The sequence below is a fragment of the Suricata suricatta genome, chromosome 5 (genome assembly GCF_006229205.1).
Source record: "Suricata suricatta isolate VVHF042 chromosome 5, meerkat_22Aug2017_6uvM2_HiC, whole genome shotgun sequence".
NCBI classification, from domain to species: domain Eukaryota; kingdom Metazoa; phylum Chordata; class Mammalia; order Carnivora; family Herpestidae; genus Suricata; species Suricata suricatta.
Genome location: NC_043704.1, coordinates 113,087,345 through 113,103,095, shown reverse-complemented (window position 1 = coordinate 113,103,095; position 15,751 = coordinate 113,087,345). Strand labels below are relative to the sequence as shown.

The window sequence follows — 15,751 nt, the reverse complement described above, 5'->3', positions numbered from 1 at the left end:
ATACCCATCAAGTTATAAGGAAATTCTGGCTGCCTCACAAGCTGGACAATTCAGTTAAGATAAGGATTTGAGCAGAATTTTGACTGAACTAATCATTTCTTTTGCTTAGATGGAAACAAAAACAGAAGCTAACTCTTCAGAAATAATTCTCCATTTAGGAGCTTTGCCTCTATCATCTGAAACCCTATTGTATTTGTAACATCAGAAACAAAGCACTAATGTTCTCCTTTTATAGTAAATGGTCTAACAATTGGTGACAATATGATGATAATGATGACAATAATGATGATGATACAGGATTTCTGAAAATATAATTTTTATATAAAATTTCTCTTGTTCAATATCAACAGACACAAATACATGTACAAAGTACTTGAACTCCTCCAAGTAAGTAGAACTGTTTTCTCTGGTTTAACAGAAATATACATTCCCTAATTTATCTCTCTTCCCTTATATCGTGTGACCTTGAACAGTGAAGAACCCACTGGTTGTACGTAGCACATAAGTTAAGAGAAGAGTTTACCCAGAATCATCAATTGACCCAATTGTTAAGTCCACACTCTAAAACGAAGAAGGAAGATGTCAAGAAAACTACTACTTTAATATTTGTGCCTATCCATTTGCATTCCTGGTAGTACAGGGCTTGAAGAGCAGAAATTAAGCCTCTCTCATCACTGAATACCCCATAGCACTTAGCCCAGTAACCTTAATGTTGAAGTCACAATAAACTCTTTGTCCCTGAACAAAACAGACTAAGAATCCATGAAACCAAACTTTTAAGTTAATGTGATTCCATTTGTGATCTCAGTCTAAAGTTTCCTAAATGTGTTCCCAAACTCACTGGTCCTAAGTGATGCTTCTGAAGAAAATGTTCCACAACCAAACACACTAGAATGTAGCAAAGGTCCTAAGTCTTCCAATTTTAACGAGACTTAACCAACATAGCACTCTACTCTGAGATACATGTGGGAAATTCTGTCAGAGCCCCTTTTTTGATTATTTACCACATATATTAAAAACTCTAAAAACCCTACACTAAATAAGCTTGTTTTAGTGGAAAGCAAACACATCTGACTTCAGAACCCTTCCTATTTAACATCATTGAATGCATTTGGAGAAATGCTTTTCCAGAAACTGAGACCTCATAGAGGATGAATTATAAAACTGTATGGGAATTTACAGACTCTCCAAAATCTCACACTGTTACACGAAACACAGATACACACAAAGGTGGCTTTGGGCTTATTAGTCATCAAGCTGCACATAAAAAATAAGAACTTAAATACATAAACCTGAGATAGGAAGCAGAAATTTCAATATCTATGGGAAAACTATTACAATTAACAAAAACAAATTTTAATTACTAACAGGAAATCCTAATTGCCCTCTACTTGCATTCACAAAGCATCAACTGCAATAAACTCTCTAGTATGTTTAAAGTTCCAAGTACAATACCACAAGTCATTCACAAATGATTATGCCCTCCTTTGGTATATATTTGTAATTGTTTTCAGCTGTCCAGATCCGAACCCCTTCTCTAAGTTTGTAGAATACTCTAGCTAAAGAGCCATACAAGGCTCCCACTGTGAAAGTTAAAATTCAGAATCCCACTTTCCCAGCCTCTCTTGAAACTGGGGCACTGATCTAAGATCCTGACTTTGACTTGGGAGCTGGTGACAGATACAAGTGAAGACTGTGCAAAATTCATCTTGGGAAGGGTGGCAACAGCAGCAGTAATAGCTGTATTAGATATTTTGCATGGGCAGGGCGGGGGGGGATGTTAAGGTTCTAGGAGTGGTCAAATGACTTAGGCCTAGCCAATCAGCACATCCCATCATCCAGACCTTTGAATTACTTCAAAGATAGAGAGATGCACATACCAGGTCAGTCCACTAAGATTCAATCTGAAAATCTGGGTTAGAATTTTTTTAGAAGAAACTACCTTTCCAATAGAACTGCCAATTCAGTAGGCTGTAAAACTGAACCTATTAGTGGCTATTCTATTATCACATGGCAGAATTCACCAAAAAGAGAGATGTGGGAATGGCAAATAACATCAACTGAACTTGTGAAACCAACACTATTCCTAAACACTTCCGTTGCATGAATAATGAATTTTCTCTTTCATTTAGCTACAGTTTAGACCCGAGTTATCTACATACATGATAGAATTCCCATAAACTCCCTCTTTGCAGGCCATGATAGAGTTTGTTCAGTAGTTAATAGACTCTGTTATAATGGTATTATTGCCTCAGGTGAAGCAAAACAGTCAATACTGAAATTGAAGAAGAAAGCTACCTGGCTTTCTAAAGCAGACACTGATGGTTTATGGAATGTGTTCAGCTGGTTGGATCTGGTATCCTAGAGAGGAATGGCTGAAGTCAATGTTACATATTGGTTTCATCATGCTGCTTAGAGTCCTGTTGATACTAACCTTAATTAAATGCCACATTAGATAAATTGAATGGATTTGGTCCTAGCCCCTGTCAGTCAGATTGATCAGAGTGGCCAACAGAGTAGCATACTCATGAGGAAATTCACCAGAAATCACGAGTGTATAGAAAAGGGTAGGTACTGTTGAGAGACAATTCTCCATGGATCCCTCTGTTCCTGTACCTCCCAGGACAGCTCTTATTCTGGACTATCTTTTCAAAGATGTTTAAATAGCAAGCTAGCAAACAGCTTGGAAGACAGAAATGACATCTCCCTTTGGGGCAAAGGAAAGTTCTGTTTGCCCTCCAGGATAATAAAGCAAATGTCAAGGCAAAAGTTGAACAGATTTGCTAGCAGGCCCCTCATGAGATTGAGAGTTTCCTAAACTTACTATACCTCAACTGTGACACAAACCTCTATACCCAGCATCCACCTGGGACACCTTCACATGTCCCTATGGGACTGGAAAATTAAAGAACTGATACAACCATAAAGTCTATGCTGTCTGCTATGTCATGCAAAATAAAGCTCTTTGATGCCCACCCAGGAGTTTCATGTCTTTTGCCAGCATCTACGAAACTGTGGAAGGATAACTTCTTATTTTGCAGGTAGGATAAAATTTCAGACCCTTCCATTTTTTTGACAAAGACCCAGATTAATACACAGAGATATTACTGTATAAGTTGAAAGACCAAATATTTAAATTATATCAGTTCTCCCCAAATTGATCTGTAGATTCAGGGCAATTCCAATCAAAATCCCAGCAAGATTTTTCATAGAAATTGACAAGTTGATACTAAAATATAAATGGAAATATAAAGTATTTGGAATCAAACTAAGAAAAGAACAAATTTGAAAGACTTACATACTATGTCATCTTTAGAATTATTATAAAGTACAATAATCAAGACATTGTGATAGTGGTATAAAACTAGACAAGATCAATGGAATATAATAGAACATCCAAAATTACACCCCACATATATGGTCAAGTGAATTGTAACAGAGAAACCAAAGAAATTAAATGGGGAAAGAAGTCTTCTCAACATACAGTACTGAATCTACTGGAGAGCCATATATTAAGTTTGTTGATCGATACTTCACACCACAAGACCCAAGTGACAAAGCTCTTTTAAGAAAACGTAGGCAAATATGTCTGAGATCTTGGGATAGACAAAGACTTGTTGGAAAGAATGCAAAAGGCATGAACTATTTTTTTTAAAAGTATGTAAACTGAAACTTCATCAAAATTTAAAACTTCTGCTCATAAAAAGATAAAACCAAGAAAACAAAAATGAAAGCCACACACTGAGAAGAAATACTTGTGATATAGATTTCTAATAAAGAACTTCTATCCAGAATATATAAAGGACTACTACAAAACAATAATAAAAAGCCAAATAACCAAATTTTTAAAAAGGCAAATGACTTCAATAGATGCTTGACAGAAAAGAATTTATAAGTATATTAAATAATTTCATAAATTTAAAAATGTATTAAATTTATAATATTTATAAAATTAATAAATATATAAAAAGATATTCAACATCATAAGTATCAGGGAAATAAATAAAAATTAAAGCACAATTAGATACCACCACACACTCATTAGAATTGCCAAAAATTAAAGACTAATAATACCGAAATGTTGGAGAGAATGCAGAGCAAGTGGATACTGGTAGAAGTTTAAAACGGTACAACTACTGGGGGAAAATGTTTGGCAGAATCTTATATTAAACTTTCACCTATGTTATTATTTAGCAATTCCACTCTTAGATATTTACCTCCCCCAAAGTGAAAACCTGTATCAAAAAAGGGCCTGTACAAAAATGTTATAGCAGCTCTACTCATAATAAAATTGGAAACAACACAAATATCCATCAACCAAAAAAATGAATAAACAAATTGTGGTATATTCACACAATGAAATATTTCTTGTTATTAAAGAATAACATGCAAATAATGCAAACACAAATATTAATATATCTCAAAAACATTATCTTGAATGAAAGAAGCCAGACACAAAGGAATATATACGGTATGACCTCATTTACATGAAGGTTTTGTTCAGGCAAACAGGAAGCTAGAAATCCAAATAGTGGTTGTCTGAGGGGAATACAGAAACACTAGAAAGTGCTCAAAAGAATTTCTTAAGATGATGAAAGTGCTTTAAACCTTGACTGAGATGTTTGCTACATGAGTATATATACATTTGTCAAAACTCATTTGTTACACTTAAATCTATATAATTTTTATATAATTTCCAATTCAAAATGAAATATATACTACAAAAAATTATAAAATAGATTTTTATTTGAATTCAATTTCGTTAACATACAGTGTAGAATTGGTTTCAGCAGAAGAACCCAGTGATTTGTCACTTACTTAAAAGACCAGTGTTTATCCCAACAAATGCTCTCCTTAATGCCTGTCACCCATTTAGCCCATCTCCCCCATCCACTTCCCCTCCAGTAACCCTTCATGTGCTTTCTGTATTTATTTGAGAGTCTCTTGGGGCACCTGGATGGCTCGGTCTGATAAGTGCCTGACCTCAGCTCAGGTTATGATCTGAGTTTGTGTGTTGGAGCTATACATCGGGCTCTCTCTGTTCTTAGCACAGAGCTCGGTTCAGATCCTCTGTCCTCTGTCTCTTGTTCTTCCCCAACTTGTGCTCGCTCGCTCGCGCTCTCTCTCTCTCTCTCTCTCTCTCTGTCTCACACACACAATAAATAAATAAACTTTAAAAAAATGAGTCTCTTCTGGTTTTCCTTCCTCTCCATTTTTATCTTATTTTTCCTTCCCTTCCCTTATGTTTATCTACCATGTTTCTTAAATTCCACGAGTGAAATCATATGGTATTTGTCTTTCTCTGACTGACTTATTTCACTTAGCATAATACACTCTAGCTCCCTCCACATTTTGAAAATACCAAGATTTCATTCTTTTTGATTGCTGAGTCCATTTTGTTTGTGTGTGTTTGTGTATGTATGTGTATCTTTTTTATCCATTCATCAGTTGGTGGGCTTTTTCCATAATTTGGCTATTGTTGATAGCATTGCTATAAACATTAGGGTGCATGTGCCCCTTCCAAATCAGCATTTTTTGTATCCTTTGGATAAATACCTACTAGTAGTGCAATTTCTGAGTCATAGGGTGATTCTATTTTTTATTTTTTGAGGAACCTCCATACTGTTTTCCAGAGTGTTTGCACCAGTTTGTATTCCCACAAGCAGTGCAAAATGATTCCACTTTCTCCATATCCTTGCCAACATCTATTGTTGCCTGAGTTGTTCATTTTAGCCATTCTTACAGATGAGAGATGGTACCTCACTGTAGTTTTGATTTCTATTTCTCTGATGATGGGTGATGTTGATCATCTTTGCATGTATATGTTAGCCATCTGGATGCCTTCTTTGGAAGTGTCTAGTCATGTCTGCTGCCCAATTCTTCACTGGGTTAATTGTTTTTTGGTTGTTGGGTTTGATAAATTCTGTATAGATTTTCGGTACTAACCCTTTACCCAATATGTCATTTGCAAAAGTATTCCATCAGTTGCCCTTTAATTTGCTAATTGTTTCCTTTGCTGTGCAGAAGCTTTTTATCTTACTGAGGTCCCAGTAGTTCATTTTTGTTTTTATTTCTCTTGCCTCTAGAGACATGTTGAGTAAGAAGGTTCTGTGGCCAAGGTCAAAGTAGTTGCTGCCTGTTTTTTCCTCTAGAATTTTGATAGTTTCCTATCTCATATTCAGGTCTGTCATCCATTTTTAATTCATTTTTGTTTATGGTGTATGAAAGTGGTTCTGTTTCATTCCTCTGCATGTAACTTTCTACTTTTCCAAATACCATTTGCTGAAAGACTTTTTCCCATTGGCTATGCTTTCCTGCTTTGTCTAAGATTAGTTGGACATACATCTGTGGGTCCATTTCTGAGTTCTTTATTCTGTTCTGTTGATCTATGTGTCTGTTTTTGTGCCAGTACCATATGTCTTGATGATTACAGCTTTGTAATACAGCTATAAGTCTGGAATTGTGAAACCTCCAGCTTTGGTTTTCTTTTTCAGGATTGTTTTGGCTATTTGGGGTCTTTTCTGGTTCCCTACACATTTTAGGGTTGTTTGTTATGGCTCTGTGAAGAATGCTGTTGCTACTTTGATAGGGATTCCACTGAATGTGTAGATTGCTTCGGGTAGTATCGACATTTTAATAATATTTGTTCTTCCAATCCATGAGCATGGCTGTTTCTCCATTTATTTGTGTCTTCTTCAATTTTTTTTCATAAGCTTTCTATAGTTTTCAGCATACTGGTCTTTTACCTCTTTAGTTAGGTTTATTTCTAGATGTCTTACAGGTTTTGTTGCAATTGTAAATGGAATAGATTCCTTGACTTCTCTTTCTGCTGCTTCATTATTAGTGTATAGAAATGCAACTGACTTCTGTATGTTGAATTAATATCCTGCAACTTTGTTGAACTCATTTATGAGTTCTAACCACTTTTTCATGGGGTATTTCGGGTATTCCACACATTCATGTCATCTGCAAAGAGTGAAAGTTTGACTTCTTACATGACAGGATGTCTGTCACCACTGTTGTTCAACATAGTACTGGAAGTCCTAGCCTCAGCAATCAGACAAAAAAGAGAAATAAAAGGCATACAAATTGGCAAGGAAGAAGTCAAACTATAAAATATATTTTATTTAAAATTCATTTACCTGCAAACTATTCAAGGCCTAACATCCAAATTAAATAGGTTGAACTTGAGATTATTTGCTCTGTATCCACAGGTGTTGAGAGAGATATGCTCTCAGATTTTACACAGCTACCAAGGCAACAATACCAGGAAAATTATTAATCAAGATTTGATAGTGGCTATCTGCAATCAGAAGAAGAAAACAAAGAACACCTTGGGTTATAAATGCAAGTGAAACACACCCAAACGACCTAGTCAGTCACAATGCTGGCACTCTTGCTTCTGGTAACTGTGACCCTAGCATCTGCTCACCACTCTGGTGAGCACTTTGAAGGGTAAGTAGACAACATCTTATATGAGCAAGTCCTCTTCCTAGCTATCCCCAAATTTGAATGCATTACCCAATATTAAATTTTATCTTCTTTGCTACCTCATCATTCAGTGAGAAGGTGTTCCGTGTCAATGTTGAAGACGAAAATCAAGTCAGCTTACTCCATGAGTTGGCCAGCACCACCCAGGTAAATAATGACTAAGTACTATAGGTTTACTTCACAATTACTTTAAAATCTTAGATTGAACTGTGGTTCCATCAAAGGGAAAATAACTATAATATTAACTATAGTAAGAAATAACTTGAAAAACATTGAATGCCACAATACTTTCTTTTTCTGCCTAAATTAGATTGCCATAGCCCTATAGTATTATAAATCCATGGTAACTCTTGAAGGAGCTGACAAGTCATGACAACTGGATGAGTTGGAGCAGTCGCAAAGGTCACAGAACATCTAATGTACAGTCACTTCCCTTCTAAGGCAAAAGTGAAAAATGATCAACTTGGATATTACTGAAAAACTGGGCTTCTGTCCAACTTGAAATTCATTTCCACATCCCATGTATCATCTGTTCCCTTTGATTTTCTTTCATTCCAAATCAAACAGCTTGAGTTTTCATGACCTTCATTCAGGCCCTCTTAATGATATGATATGAAGGAGTTGGGGGCAAAGAAGGTAAAAAGCCAGGAATGATTTCAATACTTTTACTTTCAAGAAACCAAAATCTCTATGCTACTTTAAAATAAATCCACTGAATATGGGATGAGAACTGATATTTTTAATTATATATGTAGTGTAGCAGGAAGCTATTGCTGGCCACAAATAGTTCACTTGGGCCAAAGTTGTTTCTTCATGAAATAAACCAAAATAATTTGCTAGCCCCTAAGTTATCTCTCAATCTATCTATCTTTTTATAGTTTTCTTTTTCCTTTTGGCTTTAAGGTATGGAGAAAAAAGGAAGTACAGTGTCATGATCTGAAACAGATTCAAAAGTTTAGAATTGAAAGAAAATTAGAAGTCCATATTCCAATATTCCAGCCTTCCTCTCAAACTGAAATTTCCTCCACAGAAGTACCACCCCTGATTGCCAGCCTTAATAAAAGCTGTTTGAGTACTTCTAAGGATGACAGGAATGCTGCTTTTCAGAGTAGCCCATTTGCCTTACAAGTCAATTGTTACATGAAGCTGAAAGCCACCTTCTCTAACTTTGGCCCATTGGACTTCGCTGAGCCAAATATTGTCTTACCTCTAAGATTTATCTTTTACAGGCTTCCATAATTTCTCTTAGCACTGATTTATACTGATCATTCCTAGTCATCTTTAATATAGCTCTATCTTTCTGTCCCTATTTCCTTTTTAAAACGTAGCTTTCAGAATTGAGAATGGACATGTAGGTATGCTCTGATTAATACAAACTACAGCACCATCACCTGTCTTCATCTATAAAACAGACATTTGTTAATGGGGCCTGAGATTCTTTTCAACATCGTCAACAGTTAAAGAATACTCTTAGTTTATAATAAACCTATGGCCAATAAAAACCAGTAGGTTATTCTTTTTTCACATGAATCACTCTCACATAGGTATTATTTCTTCTTGCCTAATTTATTTTTTACCTAAATGTAGGATTTTAGATTTACTCTGTTAAAATTTATCTTTATAGTTTATTTTCAGCATGATGAGATCATTAAAAAAACTAATTCAGTCATCCATGGAAATAATTCTTCCCCCTAACTTTGTATCACCAGCAAGTTTGACAAGTATGCCTTCCCAACTTTTATCTTTGTCACTGATAAAGATAAATATTAAGTCAATCATGGGTCAGCACAGAATTAGAGGCCTCCTTCATGGTTCATTCATTGAATACATATTTATCATGAGTCTCCAATGTGTTAGTATTGGAAGTGATTCATTAACCAACTGTCCTTGGATAAGTTTGCTCGATTACCCACATTACTGGGATGTTAGCTCCAGCTAACACTGTGCTTCCCAGCTTGTAAAGAAGAATATAAATGCAGAGACTTGGTCAAATGCTTTGCTAAGATCTAGATTCAGCATTCTATCAGGCTAGTGGTCTCTTTCACTAATCAGATGAAGTTAATTAGGCCTGACTTACCCTTGCTTTAACCCATGCTGGCTCCCAGGGATCACAGCTTCCTTTCCTGAGCATTCACAATCCATCTGCTTCCAGTTTACTCCACAGCTTTGCCAGAATCCATGCTAAGCCCTAGGAGTTCCTGCTTCTGGAATTCACCTGCTTTCCTATTTATGAAAACCAAGATTTACCCCCACCACTCCTCAGTGAGTCCTTCAAACTCCAATTCCTCCAAAATTGCTGAGAAAGTTCTGCAATCTCATGTGCACTGTTATTTTAGTTACATAAAATTCAGCATTTTACAATAGTCAAGAGCAGAGAATCTTGGGATGCCTGGGTGGCTCAGTCAGTTTAGCATCCAACTTCAGCTCAGGTTATGATCTCATGTGGGTTCAAGCCCCATATCGGACTCTTTGCTGACAGCTAGCTCAGAGCCTGGAGCCTGTCTTTGGTTCTGTGTTTCCCTCTCTTTCTCTGACCCTCCCCTGCTCATACTGTCTGTCTGTCTGTCTCTCTCTCTCTCTCTCTCAAAAATAAATAAAACATTTAAAAAAATTTTTTTAAAGAGCAGAGAATCTGGACTTGGACTCCTGGATTCAATTCCTGGTTCTACCACTTGCTAAATGGACTTTAGACACCTATCTGGGTCTCAACTTTCTCATATGTCAAGTGAGAAGAATAACCATAGTTACCTTATGGGATTGTTATGAGATTTAAAAGACTTGATATAAGTAAAGCACTTGAAACTTATATAGTGAGAACTATCTAAGTATTTATTATTATTATCATCACTACAACTGAAATATAAATGCAATTTACATGGCCAGTATAATCCTCTCTCCCCTCATCCATGTTGGGCCTCAATGTTCTCTTTCCAAAGAAGGAATTTCTACTAAAAATCATAACATATGAAAAATTCTTTACCTATGGTAATTTCATCTCTCAGTAGAAGAAACAAGAAATGATATACCCCCTCAGAAAAGAAAAAGTTAAACAACAGTTAAACGAAATGACTTCCTCTCTTCCTATTGCAAGCATCATGCTTTGGCTCTAAGCCTTAGGACTGCACATTTCTTCTTTATTCATTTTATTTCCAACATGAATGAAAACGAGATATTTTTTCTCCTTAGCAATCTTGCAACTGCAGCATATTCTGGGCTATAGCCTTCCTGATAAGATCATTACAAGGGCAACTAGTCTTTGTATTCACCATTGGCCATGTGTCCTTCCTCCCAGCTTTTAAACATATCCTTTTACAAGTTGAATGCACTAGAGAGCTCTGTGATGATACGGGACTCTAGCAGTCTCCCCTTTTCATCTGTAATTATATAGTATGGTTTTATTTTATCTCTTTGTAATCAGAATTGCGCTTTTTCATTTACTGAAGACATTAACCATAAAACCCATCCTCTTTGCTCTATACTTTCCTGAATAAGGTCCATATTCATCTATGCCAAGAGTAACATGGTTACAGTCTTCCAGTGTTCTCACCACTCCCACTATACCGCTAACTTTCTCCCTACTGTCTCAAACTGTGTCTGGACTACAAGTCAATCTTCCAAATAGGAAAGGAAAAATCCATCAAGATAAATGATCTAGCAGATGTTCAACTTATAGTCAAATGCAACATGAAGAAACAAATTGTGTAAATTTGTAAAGAACCACAGATCTTCAACACCAATATTTATTATTTTTAAAGCCTAAAAGAATTTACAGTGGACACAGTACTTAATCTTGCTTTTGTGCTGGTTCTATAATATATTTTAAGAAAGACTCTTCAGTTATTAGCCAGCTGGCTGATTAATAGTCCCACAGTGCTTTATCCTCCAACAAATGCTCTTTACAATTTTTTTGTAACTCAACTTCGTGGATTTATATTTTATGACCTCAGTTTTATAATTTCTTAACATATAATTCAATTCCTCATATCTCAGATCATTTATTTTACTGTATTTCCATATTTCAGATATAGATCTCATTCACCTGGTCTTGGTAATTACTGAAATGTACATTTATCTCCTTGTGAGAATATTTTATTATTTTTATCCATACTTGATACATTGGTAAACATCTATGAGGCTACGGGGTTGCTCCTGAGTTTGGGTTCCATTTCTCCTAAGAACCACTAGTAACTAACTCCAGTAAGTCTGCATCCCAGTTGGAGATCTTCATAGTGTTGGGTATTGGTATATTTATTTGCTGACCAACTTTCTCCATGTCAGACTGAAATTTTAAGGTACCTCAGGCTAGGTCTGAAATTTTTCTGCAAAAACATATCTATGAGATTTCTCTACTCCATTTTAAAGAATCCATCATTCTCACAGCAAAATCTTAAAAGTCTCTGTCTCTCTCAGTCTCTACATGTCTCTCTCAGTCTAGATAGATATAGAGATATAAATATAGATATAGACACACAGACACAGATATGTATATGGATATGTAGAGAGAGAGAGAGATCTCCCAATATTTGGTAGAGCCAAAATCAATGAGTAAGAATTAAGAGATTAGGAACGGCAGCTTTCAACTTAATAGCACAAAGAAAACCCATTCATAAGGCAATTAGGCTACTGTGAATTGGTACTAGATGTATTCAAGATTGTATCAGAACCACCACCAAGATATCTTATACAGGTACATGTAACTCTGAGTGAAAAGCTAAGGTCTCAATACAGGTTCTTTAAAGCAGAATCTTAGACAAAGATTTGAGGGCAAATATTTTCTTTGGGAAGTACAGAGAACACTGGTAGAGAAGTGAAGAGTGATGCAGAGAAAGGAAGGCAGACAACCAAGGGGATACTACTAAGACAACTACCACAGAGGATGGTTAGAGCTTACTCCTACAGAGAAAATCCAAGAAAGGGTACAAATCACACACCTCAGAATTATCCCACCTGAGAAATAAGAGAATTGGAGTATTTATACATCCACTTCCCAGGCTCACTGGTTGAGCACTTCTCTGTAAAGAGTTATTTCCTTACCACCTCCTGCCTGCTGCAAGCTGTTAGCTTGGCTTTTTCCAGTTCTAGGGGAAAGAGCTTTCACAGAGATGAAGATCTTGGTGGTGAAGGGTCCCCCGAGTACACTAAAAGATCCCAGAATTATGTATGGGTAGGGCACTGTCAAGTTCCCTACAGATGCTTGGAAGACTGTGTGCTTTACCAATTCGAAACCTCTGTATCTATAATAAAGATACACATCCCGCTCCCATCCCACCTCGGAATGACAAGCATTCTTGGAAACACAAATTCAGAGTTAACTTTTAAAAATATGCTTTCTCCTATAACGTGCTTGTCTTCATTCCCCTTCTCTTTACCATGTTGGCTAATGAACTTCATCAGCAGATCCTGGCTTTCTCCATTCTTATCATGGCATGTCTTTAAACCTGCCCCCACTATCTTTTAACTTTCACCTTTATTTTCTCATCTTTGACTCACTAGATCACATTCTGTAGCCAATCCTTATCAAATCATCAGTACTGTCACCTTTCAACACCTTACTGACAACCACACCCATGTTTTTCTCATGACTCAGCACCAACTATATATCTACAGTGGTCTCAAGATTACCAGGACAGGATACAGGTTATTGGATTCTCCACAGGCAAGTGTATCTGAAACTGAGTCATCTTAATATCTTAACTAATTAGTTTGAATTAAACAACCTCTAAGTCTTGCCCAAACTCCCTTCTAAGTTTCCAAGTGATGATCCTAAATATCACCTGTCTCAGGCTGGAGACTAGCTCATAAACATCTAAATAGGGACTGAATACGATGCAGAGACGGAGAAAGACCCACTGTCAGGCTCATCTCAAGCTTCAAGGTCTTTTCTCAGCTCAAGGAAGAAACAGGAAAACAGAAACCTGAGAGAGGCAACACATCCTTAGTTAATATTTTTCCATGGGGGGGGAAAAAAAGGAGATTTGAAACTATACATCCAAAAGGGAAAACATTAGAATTCTCAAATGTCATCCTGTTATTTTTTGCATAATTCTCTCTAAAACCTCCCCCATAAAGACAGAAGCTGTGTTTGATTCCCTCACCTAACATAGTCTTAGTCTCAGGCACAGAGCCTAGCACATAATAGATCCTCAGTAACAGCAGATGAATAAGTGAACAAATGAAAATGTCTGGGTCTTTGAGAGCATTTTGTTTCTGGCCACGATGCCGAGATGCGCACTGTGGAAAGAGGCCTGTTCCCTCTCAGCTATACCCTCCACAGGTCCGAGATGTACACCCTGGTTCTGCACATCACTGTGGCAAGCACAGTGCTGAGTACCAAGTACAAATGAACAAAATACGTCATTTCAAAAGTACAAAGGAAGGCTTAATCTCTTTCTATTAAATTTAGTGGCTCTAGTTAATTCATCATCATTCATTCACCACATTTATCCATTACCACAAACACCACTATCACAATAAGCAACTGCTCCAGAAAATCAATAAATAGAAAAGAACCATTATAGGAAATACTGCAACTAACTAGCATTATGGAAAATAATTACATGTTCTTCATGCTTGATGATAATCAGTTAAGGCCATGTATGTATGTGTAAACATTTTTATTAACATCTAACTGTTCGGTTCCAACTGTTCACTCAAAGGAGATTTCATGGATAATTTGAATTTAAAAATAACTCAATGGAGTTGAGTGCTAGTGTGCTTGCTAATGATAATTCATCCATTGAATTATAGGTGTCAAATACAATATCTCTTACTCCTTATTTAGATTGACTTCTGGAAACCAGACTCTGTTGCACAAATCAAACCTCTCAGTACAGTTGACTTCCGTGTTAAAGCAGAAGATATTTTCACTGTGGAAGATTTTCTGGAGCGAAATGAACTACAATATGAGTAAGCTTAAGTTTTATAACTATTAAAATTCTCTCCCAGGTATGCTCTCATCCTAGCCTCTGAATAACTCTGGGAAGGTAAAACTAAGACCAAGAACAGGCTTCCCTAGGGCTCCACAAATAGATCATAGCAAAACTGGCCCTAGCTTCCAAATCTTAAGACTTTAAGCCTCGTAGATTTTGTTTTTAGTTACCATCCTAATAAAAATGGTTTTCACTTTTGAGCCCCAGTTCAGCAAGATATCTGACCTGCTACTGGTTTACAAATGATATACAGACTACAGGTCAAACCGTGAACACCCTATTATCAATCAGCTAGACAGTTCTGGACCTAAATTGTATGAAGCCTTCCTTCTAAGTGAGAAGTCTTTATGAGCTATAAGGACTCTCATGCTCCTAACTTTTTCTGTATGCACACTGGACTCAATAAATATTTATTTCAACTTAACCAAATATTCATATTCTATTATCATTTTAACTTGTTTCATCATTCAAAGGGTACTTCTTAATTCCCATCCTCTTTCTCCCCCATTCCTCCACCCATCTCCCCTCTGGTAACCATCAGTGTTTTTCTTCTTTAAGAGTCTGTTTCTTGGTTTGTCTCCCTCTCTCTCTTTTCTTTGCTCATTTGTTTTGTTTCTTAAATTCCACATATGAGTGATATCATATGGTATTTTTCTTTTTCTGACTAATTTCACCTAGCATTATACTCTCTAGCTCTATCCATGTTGCCGCAAGTGGCAGGATTTCATTCTTTTTTATGACTGGATAATATTCTGTTGTATATATAGACCACATCTTCTTTATCCATTCATCTATGCATGGGCATTTGGGCTGCTTCCATAATTTGGCTATCATAAATAATGCTGCAATAAACAAAGAGGAGCATGTATCCCTTTGAATTAGTGTTTTTGTGTTTGGAGGGTGAAAAGCCAATAGTGTGATTCCTGGATCATAGGGTAGTTCCATTTTTAACTTTTTGAGGAAACTCCATACTGTTTTCCACAATGGCTGTACCAACTTGCATTCCCCCTAACAGTGCAGAAGGTTCCTTTTTCTCCACATACTCTGTGAGCACTTATTTCTTGTGGTTTTTCTTTATTTATTTTTTTTTTTTAGCCATTCTGACAGATGTGAGGTAATATCTCATTGTAGTTTTGGTGTGCACTTTCATGATAATGAGTGACATTGAGCATCTTTTCATGTGTCTGTTGTCCATCTGGATGTCTTCTTTGGAGAAATGTCTCTTCACATCTTCTGCCCATCTTTTAATTGCATTATTTGTTAAAGGATATTGATTTGTATCAGTCCTTTGCATACTTTGGTAACTAACCCTTTATCAAATATGTCATTTG

At 36.3% G+C, this 15,751-nt stretch overlaps 1 protein-coding gene across 1 annotated transcript in view; it reads left to right on the top strand.

The window, feature by feature from the left end:
• The first annotated feature begins 7,345 nt into the window (after positions 1 to 7,345).
• Positions 7,346 to 15,751, top strand: part of CPB1 (carboxypeptidase B1) — a 33,284-nt gene continuing 24,878 nt past the window's right edge. Inside the window, exons 1-3 of the mRNA XM_029940088.1 lie at positions 7,346 to 7,455; positions 7,563 to 7,638; positions 14,273 to 14,397. Coding sequence (XP_029795948.1) covers positions 7,385 to 7,455; positions 7,563 to 7,638; positions 14,273 to 14,397 — 272 coding nt within the window. The 5' untranslated portion in view covers positions 7,346 to 7,384. The remainder of the gene's footprint in view (positions 7,456 to 7,562; positions 7,639 to 14,272; positions 14,398 to 15,751) is intronic.